General features: G+C 35.3%; 3 protein-coding genes across 3 annotated transcripts; all 3 read right to left on the bottom strand.

The window, feature by feature from the left end:
• Positions 1-2295: 2295 nt before the first annotated feature.
• Positions 2296-6981, bottom strand: LOC6651305. The gene is made up of 11 exons (XM_023180369.2): positions 6882-6981; positions 5569-5992; positions 4758-5500; positions 4519-4685; positions 4119-4465; positions 3899-4060; positions 3643-3831; positions 3440-3569; positions 3280-3378; positions 3064-3214; positions 2296-2513 (listed from the first exon to the last, which is right to left on the bottom strand). The coding sequence occupies exons 2-11, from the start codon at positions 5928-5930 to the stop codon at positions 2383-2385; spliced, it is 2481 nt and encodes an 826-aa protein (XP_023036137.1). The 5' UTR covers positions 5931-5992; positions 6882-6981; the 3' UTR covers positions 2296-2382.
• A 539-nt stretch (positions 6982-7520) lies between these two features.
• Positions 7521-11197, bottom strand: LOC6651381 (nuclear export mediator factor NEMF homolog). Its single transcript, XM_002072945.4, has 7 exons — positions 11130-11197; positions 10963-11045; positions 10136-10886; positions 9173-10059; positions 9058-9101; positions 7918-8989; positions 7521-7850 (listed from the first exon to the last, which is right to left on the bottom strand). The coding sequence occupies exons 2-7, from the start codon at positions 11016-11018 to the stop codon at positions 7646-7648; spliced, it is 3015 nt and encodes a 1004-aa protein (XP_002072981.1). The 5' UTR covers positions 11019-11045; positions 11130-11197; the 3' UTR covers positions 7521-7645.
• A 786-nt stretch (positions 11198-11983) lies between these two features.
• On the bottom strand, positions 11984-15253 carry LOC6651380. Its single transcript, XM_002072944.4, has 11 exons — positions 15171-15253; positions 14687-14941; positions 14215-14611; positions 13857-14149; positions 13592-13759; positions 13446-13529; positions 13102-13377; positions 12782-13038; positions 12664-12719; positions 12218-12602; positions 11984-12153 (listed from the first exon to the last, which is right to left on the bottom strand). Exons 2-11 carry the CDS (start codon positions 14933-14935, stop codon positions 12054-12056), a joined length of 2265 nt encoding a protein of 754 aa, XP_002072980.2. The 5' UTR covers positions 14936-14941; positions 15171-15253; the 3' UTR covers positions 11984-12053.
• Positions 15254-15675: the final 422 nt, after the last annotated feature.

Genomic DNA, 15675 nt, shown 5'->3' with positions numbered 1-15675 from the left:
CGAGTTCAAATAGCCATGTCCGTCCGTCTGGATCAACGCGATCTCCTACTAGACCGTAAGAGCTAAAGAGCTAAAATTTTGCATGTATGCTTGTATATACTGCACAGTTTGTATATCTCGGATTCAGCCGGATCGGATCACTGTATCAGATAGCTCCAAACGTCAAAGTCACGAACAGTGACTTTTCTTAATAACTTCGTTGTTTTCTGAGCTATTGTTGTGAAATTAAATATTTATAAATTTATTACACCAACAACCAACTGTGCCAAATTTGATCAAGTTCGGGTGACTATATCATATATCTCCCATAGGACCGATCGGTCGAAAACAGTGACTTTTATCAATAACTTCGTTACTTTTGAAGCAATTGTCATAAAAATTTATATTTCTCAGTTTAGCATAACTGTTAATGACTGTGCCAAATTTTATTAAGATCGGGCGACTATATCATATAGCTCCCATAGGAACAATGGGTGGTAAACAGTGACTTTGGTCAATATCTTCGTTATTTCCTAAGCCGTTTTTTCGCAAAAATTAGATTATATAATTTCCCTTTTTATATCTGAAAAATAAATACTTACTATACCATTTACTTTTTTCCGGTTCAAATCATCTGTATCTACGTTAATACCCACCTTAATAGAAAGATCAATTCTTTTTTGGTTTATTTTTGGATTTATGTATGTATTTTTTTAAAATTACTGACTTGGATCACTTAAATAATAATTAGCTTCAGCTTGGAGGACTTAAAATTACATATTCTTTATATCAGTTTTACACATTCTTATAACTATATAATATTATAAATATGTGTGAGTTTTATTTTTGTTTTTTTAATTTATTAGATTATACCTACATGTAGATGGGTGTTAAGTATTTAATTATTGTATTCGATAAGTAATTTTGAAGTGTCGATTACTTTCAAATCAAAATTGTGCATAATGCTCCGTAATAGAAAATAATATTTTTTTTTATATATATGTATGTATAAATGGGGAAAACATTTGAATTAATGTATGGTATGTAACTATGTTCATGCAATTGGATGAAATGTCTTGTATTTTATTTTTTAACGTGCACTTTTCTAATCCTACATTTTTAATTGTAAGATTTCAACACGAATAAGCTAGAGTATAGTACATATGACTTTTTCTTGCAATACTTATAATCTCATTTTTGCGCAGTTTATAGAATTTTGTAACCCATCAAAAAACACTTTAGACTGAATCAGACAGACGGATATGGCTAAGATCTAACACTTCTGGCCAAATAAAAATATTGAATGGATAACCTATTCATACAGTTTACAGTGCCAATTACCATAAAATGCATTGGGATTATTTCAGAAATACATTGTAATATCGCGTTGAACGCTTCGCCCAATAAGAAAAGATCAAAGTGTTAGCCCTTTTTGTTTACATTTACAAAAGTCAAACTTAAAAATTGTTATTTACATTAAATGTGAGTAATATTAAATCTATTTAAATAAAAGATGGAGTTTCCTATTGTAGAAAAGAATGTCAAATCTTTCTACTCAGTGCTTCTTTTTGATGATGATAGAAAACAAACAAATGTATTATTTTTGGAAATTGTAATAACTTTAAATTTTGTTAATATTCGAATACATTGTATATACAATTATGGCAGACATGGCAGAGCTGCAGTCAGGCAGATAAGAATAACATCCTAGAACTAATAGAACTTAACATAGGGTCCTTAAGGAGTTGAGGTGCATGAACATTGAACATTGATGTGTTTAGTAGTTTTGCGCACACCAAACAGATTTTAAAAATTCTTAAACAAAAATATATACATTTTTTATTTGTCCCAAACATAAGTTTTGAAATTAGTTTCCATACTCTGCTTAAAATATAAAAAGAAAGTGGAATGATTCATATTGGCCAGGTATTTACTATTGAATGAATTTAGCCTATTGAACATTATTTTTGGAAAACGTCGAATCAAAAATCATTTATCATTACTTGAATGAAACCCTTTCTGTTAATTAACTTCCTCTTTTTTATGTTTTTGATTTTTGGAGTAAAAATTTGTTTACAACTCAAATTAAAAGTATATAAATTTGTTATAGTATACATAAGTTGGTATTATTTTTATCATAAACAAAACAATATTATGTGTAAATGCGGCTTTTTGCAATTTTCTTTAGTATTATACACTTCATTAAATGATAGTGAACCGATGATGACCTGATATTTTATGTTTATATTCATACATCGATGTATGTACATACAGAATTGTATACATGTAAATATGTATGAACATATATATGTATATATATAATATTAACAGTCATCCTACTACCTCCTACATTTTATGGACTCCTTAAATAAACAAATTCATTTACAAGTTTAGCAACAAATGTTAATAGCTTATAGATAGTGATCCCATTTGCCCTATGCATCGGCCGCCCTCCTCATCGAACGTTGCCAAAGTCAATCTTGAGAGCTTATTGCATAATACTCCGTTCCCATTATTTTGTATTAGATTTGGTTCTGAAAATACACATAAATCATACTTTTAATTGAAACTTTTAATTGATCTAAAAAATGTTATGCTAATATATATACATACATAAATATAATAGAACAGAATATAATAAATACAATATTAAGAATCTAAAATCTGGATACTATCGGACCAAAGCTATAGTTCACTCTCACCCACTAACTGACTGAGTCACAAGAGCATATAAAAGAGCTTGCGGGGGCCGAGTAGAGCAAGAGTCGGTGCTCTGACGTTGCTGGGATCGGTCGAACGGATTCAACCTGCTGAGTGACCTTGACATCAAACAGGTGAGCTTAAACTATTTTTTACTCCACATATTATTTTCCCTTTAAGTAATACAGTCTCTTCTTTCAATATTACAGATATTGTTACATGGGAACATTACAAAATAATAGTGGAAAATAATCGAAAAAGATAATTCTTTTTCCCCACATTGCACCAATCTCAAAATGTATATAGAACTCGTTCTATATAATTCTCCAATCCAACTTCCTGGACGAATTAAAGTGATAGATAAAAATAAGTTAAAATATTTACCATCATGAAATGTTTCTGTTGTATTTCCCTCTTGCTTTCGATTCTTTATTTGATCCGTAAAGTGTGATATAAGTGCGTCAATCATAGCGGCTTGCTTTGAAAATACCTGAACAAGTTTTGATACTTGAATCCCATTCTCAACAGCATCAAACTAAAAAAAAAGAGTTTCTCCAACATTTATACAAGTTAAGAAATATTTCTTTTCCATTTACATACCTGCAAGAAAATGCATGTTAGACATTCCGGATCGTCAGTGGCACTTGGTTTTGCATAATCCCAAGACAAATCCTCGTACCGTAGTCCCAAGAGCAACGTCTATAAGAAATATTTGTGAATATAAGTAAACAAATTTAGACTATTGATACAAAATACTTACGCTTTCTAATGTATCTATTATATATACACCTCGCTCATTAACAGCAACCAAAACTTCCATATCTCTATGATTCATCAAGGACATGATTCCTCTAACAGGTTGCTCCATTTGTCCATGGAAAAATGCAGCCCTATGATGAAGAAATATTAAATATTTCTCTCTCACTTTCTCTTTTTATAAAATATATAAAATATGATAAATACCCATAAAATGGCAGTGCCCAGCAAAACTCTAAATATTTTCGCATTAGTTTGCGAGTTGTAGCTGTCTGGGGGACTCGCTTGAACTGCTCTAAGAGCTTAACTTCTGCAGAGTTCTTTTGACTTATTGGCAGCCACAGCCAACTCGAACTCTTGGCAACATGTGATGGTAAGAACCTCGACTGATTTTCACTGTAACAAAAAGTTGTAGATGTAATTTAGCAATTCAGCTATGCTTACATTACTTTCAATAACTTACCGAAAGAATCCTATTGTGTGTGTGTGAGAATTATATGGGCCAAGCTCGATTCGAGCTTGAATTCCACCCAACATAAGAGAATGCACGGGCTCCATTATGTATCTACCTATTAACACGTTGTTCTTTGCTTCCTCATACAGAAGCTCCAAAATTCGATGATCTCTGCAATCAAAAGTGGATTTAAAAGGGCATGGTCTCAAAATGTAATCAAATAATTTACTTTATCTTCTCTTCATCACGTTTTGAAAAAAATACATTTCGTTTCAGCATTATCATGGGTTCATCATATTTTCGATCGATTGGGCTGCTATTGCTGAACTTTTCCAATAGATTTGGCCACGCCACGCGTACAATATAAGGGCAGTGATGAGCTTTCAGCTGCATTTCCAATAGGGCACTTGTCATCCATAATCCGAATATGCTTTGCGCCAGCAATTTGTTAGAAATCCCTAGCTCTTCACATCCTAAAGCAGCTGCCAGCATGACTTGCGAGGGACACTGCGCTGTGCCCTCGATCTCCATGTGAACGGCAACTCGCGACATAAGATATACACATGTTGGAATCACCTAAAATACATGGCAATTAGACAAGGATTTCTATGATTTTTGAAGCTACTTACATTTTGTAGAGCACGAGCTACTACTGAGGGGGATTTTCCGGCACTTGTGAAATTGGAAGTGGCGCTTGTATTAGGCATTCGTTTTGAATTTGCGGGAACATGTTGAGCGTCATTGGCATTGTTGCATTTTTGTTGAACTGGCATGAATTGTGTATTGGTAAGAACACCTGAAAATAGAATATTGTTTGCACATTGATTCCACGACTGATTTCATCCTAGGATCTAAATAGTTTACTTACCGGAAGGGCTTCGCAGGTTTGACATCTGACCAATGGCATTCGCATTGTTAATTATATTGCCGCTCATATCTGATAGATTAAGCCCATTGTGGCAAGGACCATTAGATGTCACAGCCATTCCTGACGGTACTTGAGCAGAGGCCAAGCCGCATTCGTTCTCATTTCGCCCAGTACTGACAACACTAGACACACTTGCCGACGAAGCAAATGTACTACCCGCTGCAGTCTGAATTTGTGCCGTGGTCACTACACGATGCACCGTATACATCATAGGTGGAACAGGCACACCGACAGGACCCATGGATACCGGCGTTTGCGTCATCGCTGGCTCACAGGCAACGACATTCGCGTTATTCTGATGCGTTTGCGTGGCCACCACCCGTCCGTTTCCATTGGAATTTGAATACATTGAACAGCTGGGACCATCGTTAACTGGATCTAGTGCCGAACTGGAGCAGCACATGTTCTGTTGTTGTTGCTGTTGCTGATGCTGATGCTGATGCTGTTGATTATGTTGCAATTGATGACTATGCTGGATATGACTTAAATGAGGGTTGTGCGTAAGAGGCTGTTGTTGTAGGTGGTGAGCATTCGTTTGTTGTTGTTGTAGTTGTTGTTGATGTTGTGATTGTGATTGATGTTGAGATGATAATGGCGCCTCTGGATTGAAGCGCGCATTACTGTTGCCGGCATAATAGTCCTCTCGACATTTAACATCCGTGGTATTGTAATATAAATGTGATCTGTTAAAAATATGACAATTATCGATTTAGATAATTTAAAACTAATCTATTAAGCAATTAAAACTTACTGATAATCCTGAGATGAAAGCTTTTTCCGATTATATTGCAGTGTGCTCAGGGGCACTGTCATTATATTAATATAATTTGCAGGATTGCCGGCATTGCTCGCATTGCTGGCATTGCTGGCATTACTGCTACATTGCCCACTGCTATGACATCCAGCTCCTCCACCGTATTGTGTGCCCATGCTTTGCCCATGTTTCCCATGTTGTAATTTTGGGTTTCCATTTCGCATCGAATGCGTTTGGTTCGATGCATATTCCTGTCCAGCAATAACTCCATAATTGGGTTTACTTGTTGATGGTTGACCATTTGATGTTGACGATGACTGCTGCATAACATTCCGGCAGTAATAATGATTTGACTCCATATTTCTAACCAACAATAGGAACAATGTGGCTCGAAAATGAAATCAGTGTTTCATTGCAGTTTCTGTAACAAAATAAAAAAAGGCTTGTTGGTTAATTTAATTATGAAGTGGACTATTCTTCAGAATGTTTAAAATACGAAGAATATGTTTCTATATACTTTTAGTTTAAATATTAAATGTCTGTTTACTGTTGAGTTTAAATGGAAATCTTTAATGTAGATATGGAGCTTTCCTAAATGCATAAGATCGTTTGCGCTTCAACGTACATATATACATCTTCTATCATTATCCAATTGATAATACATTTAAATATTTAATTATCTTCTTGCAATTATCACAATGTTGATGTTGATATTTGATGCAAATTAGTCATAAAATTTTGCCTTATCATATTAAAGCAGATTTGTTGAAACCATCGTTCATCAATTTTCATAAAAAACTTTGCATGGCAACAAGAACAAGTCATCCAAATTTCGTTTAACTGTGTTAGCCCAGCAACATTTGTCGACAAAACACATATTTTCACTTTAATTCGGACTTTGCTTAAAGTTTTTTGAAGTTTATATATAAACATAACAATTGTGTACAAAAATAAGTATGTACGAATGTATATATACATACATACATACACCATATACATCAAAGTGAAAGTGGGGTTTCCATACAGGACTGCACCCCATACACACAAACACACACACAAACGTACACGCGGAAATACAGCCATTTGTGTGTAGAATGCACAATTTGCGCAAATAAGTATGCTATTATAAACGAATTTCTATGCTGTCCTTTGCTAGAAGCAAAAAATAATTCACTCATTAAGCATACACAAATATATATAGTGCACGGACATCAATCAATACATAGGTATGTACGTTTGTATCTACATTGTTCATTGCTGTATGTGTGTATGTAGTTATGTATACACATGAAGAGAACTTCAACACTTACATGCATCATGCATACATACAAATCCTGGGTGGGACATTGAAGGCCATCGTTTTTTTCATTCCTCTTTAAGAAAAGGGAGCCGTTCTACTTTTTCTTTTTGTTTATTTAACAATTTTGAACACTTTATTTGTTAAATCTGCACATGTGCATACATATATGTATGTATGTGTATATATCAAGAAATGTGTAACACAACTTCCACAACGGGAAGAAATGACTTTAGAGTCATGTCTTGGGTTAACAAGGCTTTTCGACGACCAATTTTTAACGACCCGATTTCAGTTTTTTGAGTTTCCCTAGTACCTTCATTGTTTTCACTTAACTGCAACGCAAGTCCATTTTAATTAAAGGATTTTACACGACAAATTGACTAGGATCTATTCAACGTTTTAGTATATATATGTCAAAACAGGATAGTTAACACCAAAATATCTACTTATACAACATCATACACGACCAAACGAAGTAAACAAACACATACCAACACGCGTTCCACATACATCGCATGCGCAGACAATTCAGCATCGATTCTTCGTTAAATGTTTATATCGATAACTCTATATAGGAACTAAAAATATTCCACTTTAAAAAATTTAGCACACGTTCGTCACAAGCAAATAATTAAAATGGACTGAAAGATAAAATATTGCAGCGCCGAATATAACTTTTATTCTTTAAGAACTCATTATGTATTACTAAACGGAATAATATTTAAAGACAGTATTATAGTTTATCATTTATCAATAAGCATTTTTGTTGCAACTTTAACTTCGGTTCTTAATTTTTTGGAGCTGAGGTGCTGATATCTTTACTTTTCCTGGTATATTCCTGGCCAAAATCTCATCCTTTATGCTTTTAAGTAAGTCTCTTTCACGATTGGTGCAAGTTCTATCCTTTGAGAACATATTAAGTGCCAGTTTAGCGGCCTTTCCACGTTTACCAGTTCCTGGTGTTAGCTTAGCTTTGAATCTGAAATATTAACGAAAATAGTATTAGAAAATAGATAGCCTTAAAAATCTACATATATTCCACATACTTATATTGCTGCAAAGCTTGATATGGAGCCACTACTGGTATGGCAAATAGTAGCTCATCGTCTTCAAGCGGTTGACCCGTGAGCGTATTAAGCATCTCAACATCAGCTCCAGTTGGCATATCTTCATTGTCATCAATCTCAACTTGGGGCTTTGGCATGGGATTCCTATCTCGTTTGACTTCTGCTGCTTTGGTTACTTCCGTCTTTTCATCAACACTACTGTTGGGTGCTTTGGCAGTCTCTTTGCCAGACGAATTAAGTATCATCATCCTTAATTTTCTCTCTTCCTCATCTTGATCTTTGTATTTTAGTTTCATCTTTTTCAATTTGGACTTTTGTCCTCGCTTTAGCACGCCTGTATTTGGTTTGGGCTCTACTTCGACTTCAGTTACTTGATTTTGTGGTTTATTTTTACGCCCTTTATCGTCTTTACGTTTATTATTGCTCTTTTGTTGCTTTTGACGTGCAGGGGCGGCAGCTATAATCGTCGTTTCTTCGTCTTCCGTCGCATTTTTAGTTAGGTCATTTTCAGGTTCAGTAGCAGGTTCACTGCCTTGAGGATAAGAATCGGTTCTTATTGTCACTCGACCTGTATCATGTTCAATTTTTACTTCAGTATCCGGAAAAGCATTGTCAGCGTTTTCAATATTATTTACATTCTGTGACGGCAATGATTCACCGTCTTCACTTATTTCTGGAAGGCCATCGTTAGCGATGTCACACTGTTTCAAGTCAATGTCATTGGGATCTTCATCTGTACTCCGAATTTTTCGTTCACCGGCGTGCCGCTGAACAAAGCTATCTTCCAATTTAAATAGAAAACTTAAGCCCATGATGAGATGGCAAGATGGTAGGAAATTCTTCTTTCCACGGATCATGAAACTACCAGTTCCCAAATATTCTCCTGTCGGTGCTGTTTTACTAACTTGATCACTTGTAACCCAATAGGCATTTGTTATAACCTTTGCATCCCATGCAACACTGTAGGATATTGCCATGGTTCCAGCTTCCAATAGCGTTTTCGGGGGGATTTCATCCGCATTTGGATTACGAATTATAACACTCGAAGCACCTTAAATACATAATAAGTTGTTAAATTAAATCTATTCTATATGTATTTTCCATTAAGCGGAATTTTACCTTGAATCTCAGCGTGCACATATATATCCTTTGGCCGCATGTACCTGGGGAAATAGAAAAAAGGAAATATTTTAAATTTATTAAACATTAATTTAGTAAAAATACTTTTAATTACCTTTTGACAATAAGTTCATTTTGTTGAGCATCTCTTCCACCAATCACCAGATAGTTCTCGGAACTTATAAACCAATAAAACTTCTCAAACCAAAAGACTTTGCGTGCTTTGGCTATATTTGATATAGTTCGGACTTCTTTAAGAGTTTGCTGAGTTTTACGTTCTGCAGACTTAAGAGCTTTCTCCGAAGCATCGACTGTCTTTTGTTCTTTTTTAGCAGCTGAGCGTTTCAAATCGTAATAGCGCCGTGCATTAGCCCATGCTGATAAAGCCAAATCCACATCCACAATCATTGGTTCTTCGGATTCCTCATCGTCATCTTCATCGCTGTCATTTGCACTATAAGGATCGGAAAGTATTAACGATATATGGTTGGTTTCCAGCTTCAACTGTTTAATGGAATTAGCGACAATATCTCCATTGGCTTGGGCCTCTTTCACAAGCTGGCGAATGTCGGGCCAAGGAAGCTGACTAGCGATTGCTGACTGTACGGCAAGAATTGCTTTATCAACCAAACTTTGATTGCATGTTATTAACTCGGCTTTCCTTTTGTCAACACTTTGAACCTTATTAAGATCTTCCAGTCGCTGGGCATGATCATTTTTAATATTGGAAAGTTTTTTGAGAGCATCACGTTCTTGACCCAGCGTTTTCATATCAATCCTTTGCGACTCTTGCTTTGAGAAGAACTCGTCCACAGCAGTCATGAATGTTTCGTGCTCTTCAACTTCTAGATGTTTAAGCTGAGAAAACAGAAATGGATGGAATTCCACATTTCTGAAGAAATAATCCACATCCCCACCATCTGTGGGTTTTTCTTCTTTCACTTGCATTATGTAGCCTTTGGATGGACCTTTACGACCATCAGATAGAATTTCATAGGCATTCTGAAACGAAAAGTTGAATTTTTATATCATATAATAATTTTCAATTCTGTGTTATTTTGAAACAAAATAAACTCACCTTTATGGCTTGCATCAATTTAGGAAGATCCTTGTCGAAATCAAAAGGAACAGCGTCAGATTTCGATGCATGCTTGTTCTTCTGTTTCCGCTTGTTTTTTGCATTTTTAGGATTCTGCGACTTGTCATCTTCAGCTGCAGTCTCTTCCAAAGGAACTTCGCTCATGGGAGTAGCACGATTTTCTAAACCATGCAGGTGCAGAACATGTTCAATTACCGCTGGACCACAATCTAAAATTGTCATTAATGAGCGCCTTATATATTCGCCGGGCGGTGCTTTCTCTATAAGCTCCCGTAATTTATCTTCTGATATTTCCTCATTGGCCTGTTTGGGCCTATCAATGGGATACTTCTCCCGAACTGCAAAGCGAAGAGCTTCGCCCTCGGTATGTGGACGCAGAATGTAAAGTATGGTCTGCTCATAATCAGTTAGAATCACATTGCCCCTATCGTAGAGCTCAAGTATGACGTGGTAAGCAGCATCACCGGTTCCGAATTGAAGGTCGACAATTCGATCCGCACCCAATTGATGAATGTGCTCCAGGCGCTTATTCTTCAAATGTTTCCTTAGCTTCATGCTAAACCCCGATGGAGCTACATTTTTCGGCCACTCAAATGCTGTTGTATGGAATCGAGTGCCCGACTCGATAAGCAACGTAACCTTTTCCGTTTCCCCACCGGTTCCTTGAAGGCGAATCAAATACGTTTTGTTGTCGATATCATAAATCTGATTCACTCTCAAGCCGACCAACCTAGAAAAGTGTTACAAAATTGGTTAAAACAATCATTCACATAATGGCTGCATATAAATTGAAATACTAGAATTACCTTTGTAGTTCGGCTACTCCGCAAATGATATCATAAGTACTGAAACGTGTTTTCATTTTGTCTGACTTCGTGATAAGTGTGCGCTATTAAAGTAATAAAGTTATTAATTACTCATATGTTACAGATAACAATTTCAGGCACAGGTCGCAAATGGAGTGGGAATTTACCTGATAAATAACAAAAACAAAACAATATGTGCAGGAATTCGGTACACAGGAGATCAGTGTGGCCAGATTTTCAGAGTCACCATAAGCTAGAACAAGCTAAAAATGAAACAAATCAAAAAGCTTAGATGTAAATAAATCGCATCCTCTTCTTCCTCTGTTTTAAGCACCTTTGGAACAAAATTAACTTTGATTGTTTGCGTATTTCCTTGCATTTATTAAAACTAGTTCACTATTCGCGAAAAATCGGCCTTTTTCACAAATCTCAAATACGAAATATTACCATAAATTTATGCACCTTAAAATGATCATACAAATACTTCACGATCTCTTAAAAAAATGTTATGTAGAAAATTTTGTAATGCCCAATATAAGCTTCATGAAATTTGAAATACGCCAAATCTACTTAAAATAAGCTAAAATGACAACACTGCTGGAGAGGCGAATTTCACAAATTCATCGATTAGTATCGGACAGTGTAACCGTTTCAACATATGTTCGACTCATCGGTTGGACTTCGACGTTGCAACATTGGCGGCAAAATTTAAAAATGTGGCATTAGCTATGTAGACGAAAGTATTTGAAACAATAACTAAATTCGGTGTAGTTTTTATCTAATACACCAACTTTTTAATTAATCAGATTAAAATAATAAATTTTGCTATCTAAAATTCAGTAAATAACTGCGCAAGACTTAAGACAATCTCAATATATAACTCGAGAAATGCTACTCTCTTTTAAAAGATTCAATTTCTACATAAGTGACATTATTATTTAGGTTTACTATATGAAATATATAGAATTAAAATATAGTCTTTTTAAGTTTATTTAAATTTGACAAATCACATGTTGTGTGCTACTGTTGACAGAATAGTAAAATAATTATTGTAAACAACTCTAACATTTCATGATCTATGTAAACTATATTTAAAGCACATTACAGGTTTTTTGTGTATTAATCATCGAACCAGACGCACATTTGAAAACTTCAGTCGCACTTCCTCCTTGCGCCACAAGCCATCCCAATCTAAAAAATAAGGAAAGATTGGAGTTTTATTTCTTGGCTATACTGATAAAGGAAATGAACTTACATGTTATCAAATTCAGGTGCATTTGTATCAATTCCCAGGTAGTTCGATTCAGCACAAAGCTCTTGAGCAGAAACTAAAAAGAATATTTGTGTCGGTGTCAGGTTAAGACCAGGTAGGCGAGCCATTCCCTTAATTGGGCCAGTTAAAGAAAGCATAGAGTGGTATGAAATCTGCATTCCTCCAGAATGTATTAAAATGTCCATCCTGCTGAAATTCGAAAATATATTCACGGAATGTGGTACACAACGCATTGCCTTATCATCAAAAGATTTCGTTATCGAGCGTAGTATCTCCTTGGCTATTGAAACTCCAACAGAAGCATAATGCAAATACGGAGGCAATCGGGCATCAAAGTATGGTATTAATATGACAGATAATGGAACAACTGAAATTGTTAAACGTATTGTTATTTCATGTTGACTATAGACTAACTATATTCCAATTACCTATTGAATGGCTCAATGTATCATAGAATATCGTCGAGACAATTGGATATGCCCACCTTAATAGTGAAGTAACAATGATGCAATTAAAATTTACAGATTTCATATAAACAGGACTTACGCGTCATGTGTACTTGATCCCATATTGATTACATTCGGAATCAGTTTATTTTTTTTATAAATCTCAAGTATATTTTCGAACCAGCAATCTGAGTTAATGTTCAACGATTCCAATGTCTTTAACAGTTGTGTCACATTTGAAAATCCTTCCCAAGTTTGCGATTGTATTTTTAAAGCTGATAACTTCACGAGAGCTGCACCTTTTAGGGACGGGGCTCTTTTTAAATGAGCCTTTAACGACTTAAAAACGATTTCCGCCTATGTTTAATGTTTATGAAATAAAATATAAAATAATAACGGCAATTATCAATATGCACATACCCGTTTTATAATGTCCTTCAAGTCATCGGATGTGTGTTGAGCAATGTAGAGAGCAGATGCTAATTCAGGTAAAGCCCACATGGTGGAACGGGTGCAAACCTCAGGATTTGGATAGTCCTTTGGCAATATTTCAAGTGCACATAGTAAAAGCATTGAGTTGTGAGCCACTCGAGATGGATATTTTGTTAGAAATCCTTCTAAGGCTTTAAGATAATCGGTGTTTCTAACAACAATGGGACCACTCCAATTTCGTGGAATTAACAGAGTCCAATTCAGCTTTAAATTTAATTAATTAAAACTTATTTTCTACAATCTTTTCTTTAATCTCAATGTAGGATACTTACAACTGGGTACATATCTTGCAAGCTCGATGTATTGTATAAAACTGAACTGTCCCAGAATCCGCGACGGGAGTGCTCCACTTGAAGCTAAAATATTGCTATTATTAATAAATAAACTTGATTAAAAACTTATTAAAAAATAAGCTTACCTTATTTAAATCTTTTATAAATCCGAATATAGTATCCTTTTCTGATATTCTTTGAGCATATGACAAAGTTGACGGTAGAATATTGTCAATTAGGTCTCCCAATAATTTTGGAACACCTTGTCGCATTCTATTGGGCGGCGCTTTTGGACTCATCCAGCGTATTTTGTTCTGAAATGAACATAAATTAAAGCCTTAATAACTAAATTTTATAAAGTTTTGCAAATAAATACTTTGGGACAATTATATGTTTTAAACAGATACTTACCTCTAAAATAGTTGAAGAGGTACTAGGTCCACTAATTATAAGAAGCACATGAGGTCTTCTTCCATAACTCAGATCATAATATAAATCAACAATGGGACTTGGACCAAGGTCATAAATTTTTGCTATTAAAGGTGCAATTGAAGAAGGCCCTAAAGTGCCGATCGGTAAATAACCACCTAAACTATCAAATATGCGATGCATTATGGTTGAGTTAGCTGTCTGTTTTAAACAACTCTCAAATAAATTATGTAGTATTTTAAAACTTTCGTTCATAACCTTATTCTGAAAAAGGACTATAAAGAGGCAATTAGAATTGATATTATGGATATAAAGTAAGAAACAAAATCAAGATCCTTACACTGCAATTGACTATCAACACTTCTTTGAGAGTTTCCCATTTCTAAAAGATTTGTTAGGCTTCTATTTTGGCTGCTACGCCAACAGCTAAATTTCTTAAACTCTGAACATGGATCCTTATTCCAATTTAGCTTGGCTTGTATATTGTTAGCCACTGTCTCGCAGATTGGCTCCGAGCACTCCGGTGGTGAAGAGACAGTAGGCGAACAGCCATCGCCCTCCATATAACAATCTCGCGGTAATGGGGACGGTGCCGTACTGATCAGAAACAATATTGGCGATGCAACGAGTAATGTAGTAACCAGCAGAGTTGCCGATGTTATGGCCATTTTGTGCACAGCGGCCGATGTCCTCAGCCATATGCATGGAGCACAACATATCCATCCGATAATGCTGTTCTGAAATCGCAAATTCGTTTTTTTTTTTTTTTTTTGTGCCAACAGAAATCCATGAGGAATGGCTTTGACCCTTACCTTATTATATCGTCCAGCCAAGTTTTCTGTGTTTGAACTCTCAATCACATCGATTTCATCCGATTTGCCAAATTGATTCGATCCGATGGGGGTCTTAAAGGATAATTGCTTTTGAAGTAGCGATGCACTACTTCCACCCGATGGATTCGCCGTTGTAATAATACTACGGCCATGTCCATTGATGCCCACCCCCACGCCGTTCTTTCGAAATGTATTGCGGGTACTGGAATCAGCTGTCATTATTTTCATTTGCAGCTAAAAGTATGTATGTATACATGAATTGTATTTTGAAACACATTCCATTACATGTACCTATATATATGTATATGTATAGTTGTGTGAGTGGGGCTATGGAATATTAGGTTCTCGTTTTTTTTATTAGTAAGCCATAATAATCAATAATTTCGGCAGGCCTGAAGATTTGTTTTAGATGTGAATCTATGTATAGATTTATGAGGTTTTTTTAATGTTTTAAGTCACTTACATAATTTCACCTTTTAATCAAATGTTAATTCCCATTTCGATAACTGAAGTAATTGTAAAAAAATATATATTTAGCAATTGAGTTTTCATTTCCTTGTGATATAAAATATACACTAACAGCACCTCAGCGTATTTGAAAAGCTTGTGAAAGCTTCGCAGGCTACGAGGGCTGTTATCAATGTTTCGGGAATAACAAAACAAAGTACAAAATTTGTAAATGAAAATGACTTTATTGTTTTATAATATTTTTGCATTCGTTCAGACCATTGGTTATAGCCACAACTTTTCTATTTCTCTTGAGATTACCCGAAAATTGATACTATTGCCTATTAGCCAAATGTGAATAGCAGCCCACGTAAAAGCTACTCTCAAATGATGCTTTTTACCTGCGCTGCGAGTGTGTGTGTACACATTGTGGCGCCTTCAAGGAGCCATTTAATCCTACCTAAGCTTTTCCCTTTTTTAATCCTCTCTGTTTACCATAAGCCTCGGTATTATTATCCACT

Source organism: Drosophila willistoni, chromosome 3R (assembly GCF_018902025.1).
Source record: "Drosophila willistoni isolate 14030-0811.24 chromosome 3R, UCI_dwil_1.1, whole genome shotgun sequence".
Classification (NCBI taxonomy): domain Eukaryota; kingdom Metazoa; phylum Arthropoda; class Insecta; order Diptera; family Drosophilidae; genus Drosophila; species Drosophila willistoni.
Note: the sequence above shows the minus strand (reverse complement) of the source record. Positions and strands in the feature narration are given on the sequence as shown.

Excerpts from the sequence above, each read along its gene's own strand:
- LOC6651305 (XM_023180369.2), bottom strand. The coding sequence starts at position 5,930 with ATGGAGTCAAATCATTATTACTGCCGGAATGTTATGCAGCAGTCATCG. Across the intron at positions 4,061-4,118 it reads CGTGATGAAGAGAAGATAAA|AGATCATCGAATTTTGGAGC; the intron begins GTAAATTATTTG and ends TTTTGATTGCAG. Across the intron at positions 3,379-3,439 it reads TAATAGATACATTAGAAAGC|ACGTTGCTCTTGGGACTACG; the intron begins GTAAGTATTTTG and ends TATTTCTTATAG.
- LOC6651381 (XM_002072945.4), bottom strand. The coding sequence starts at position 11,018 with ATGAAAACACGTTTCAGTACTTATGATATCATTTGCGGAGTAGCCGAA. Across the intron at positions 10,060-10,135 it reads AATTGATGCAAGCCATAAAG|AATGCCTATGAAATTCTATC; the intron begins GTGAGTTTATTT and ends TTTTCGTTTCAG. Across the intron at positions 8,990-9,057 it reads TGTGCACGCTGAGATTCAAG|GTGCTTCGAGTGTTATAATT; the intron begins GTAAAATTCCGC and ends TATGTATTTAAG.
- LOC6651380 (XM_002072944.4), bottom strand. The coding sequence starts at position 14,935 with ATGAAAATAATGACAGCTGATTCCAGTACCCGCAATACATTTCGAAAG. Across the intron at positions 12,603-12,663 it reads TACATTGAGCCATTCAATAG|TTGTTCCATTATCTGTCATA; the intron begins GTAATTGGAATA and ends TAACAATTTCAG. Across the intron at positions 12,154-12,217 it reads GCACCTGAATTTGATAACAT|ATTGGGATGGCTTGTGGCGC; the intron begins GTAAGTTCATTT and ends CTTATTTTTTAG.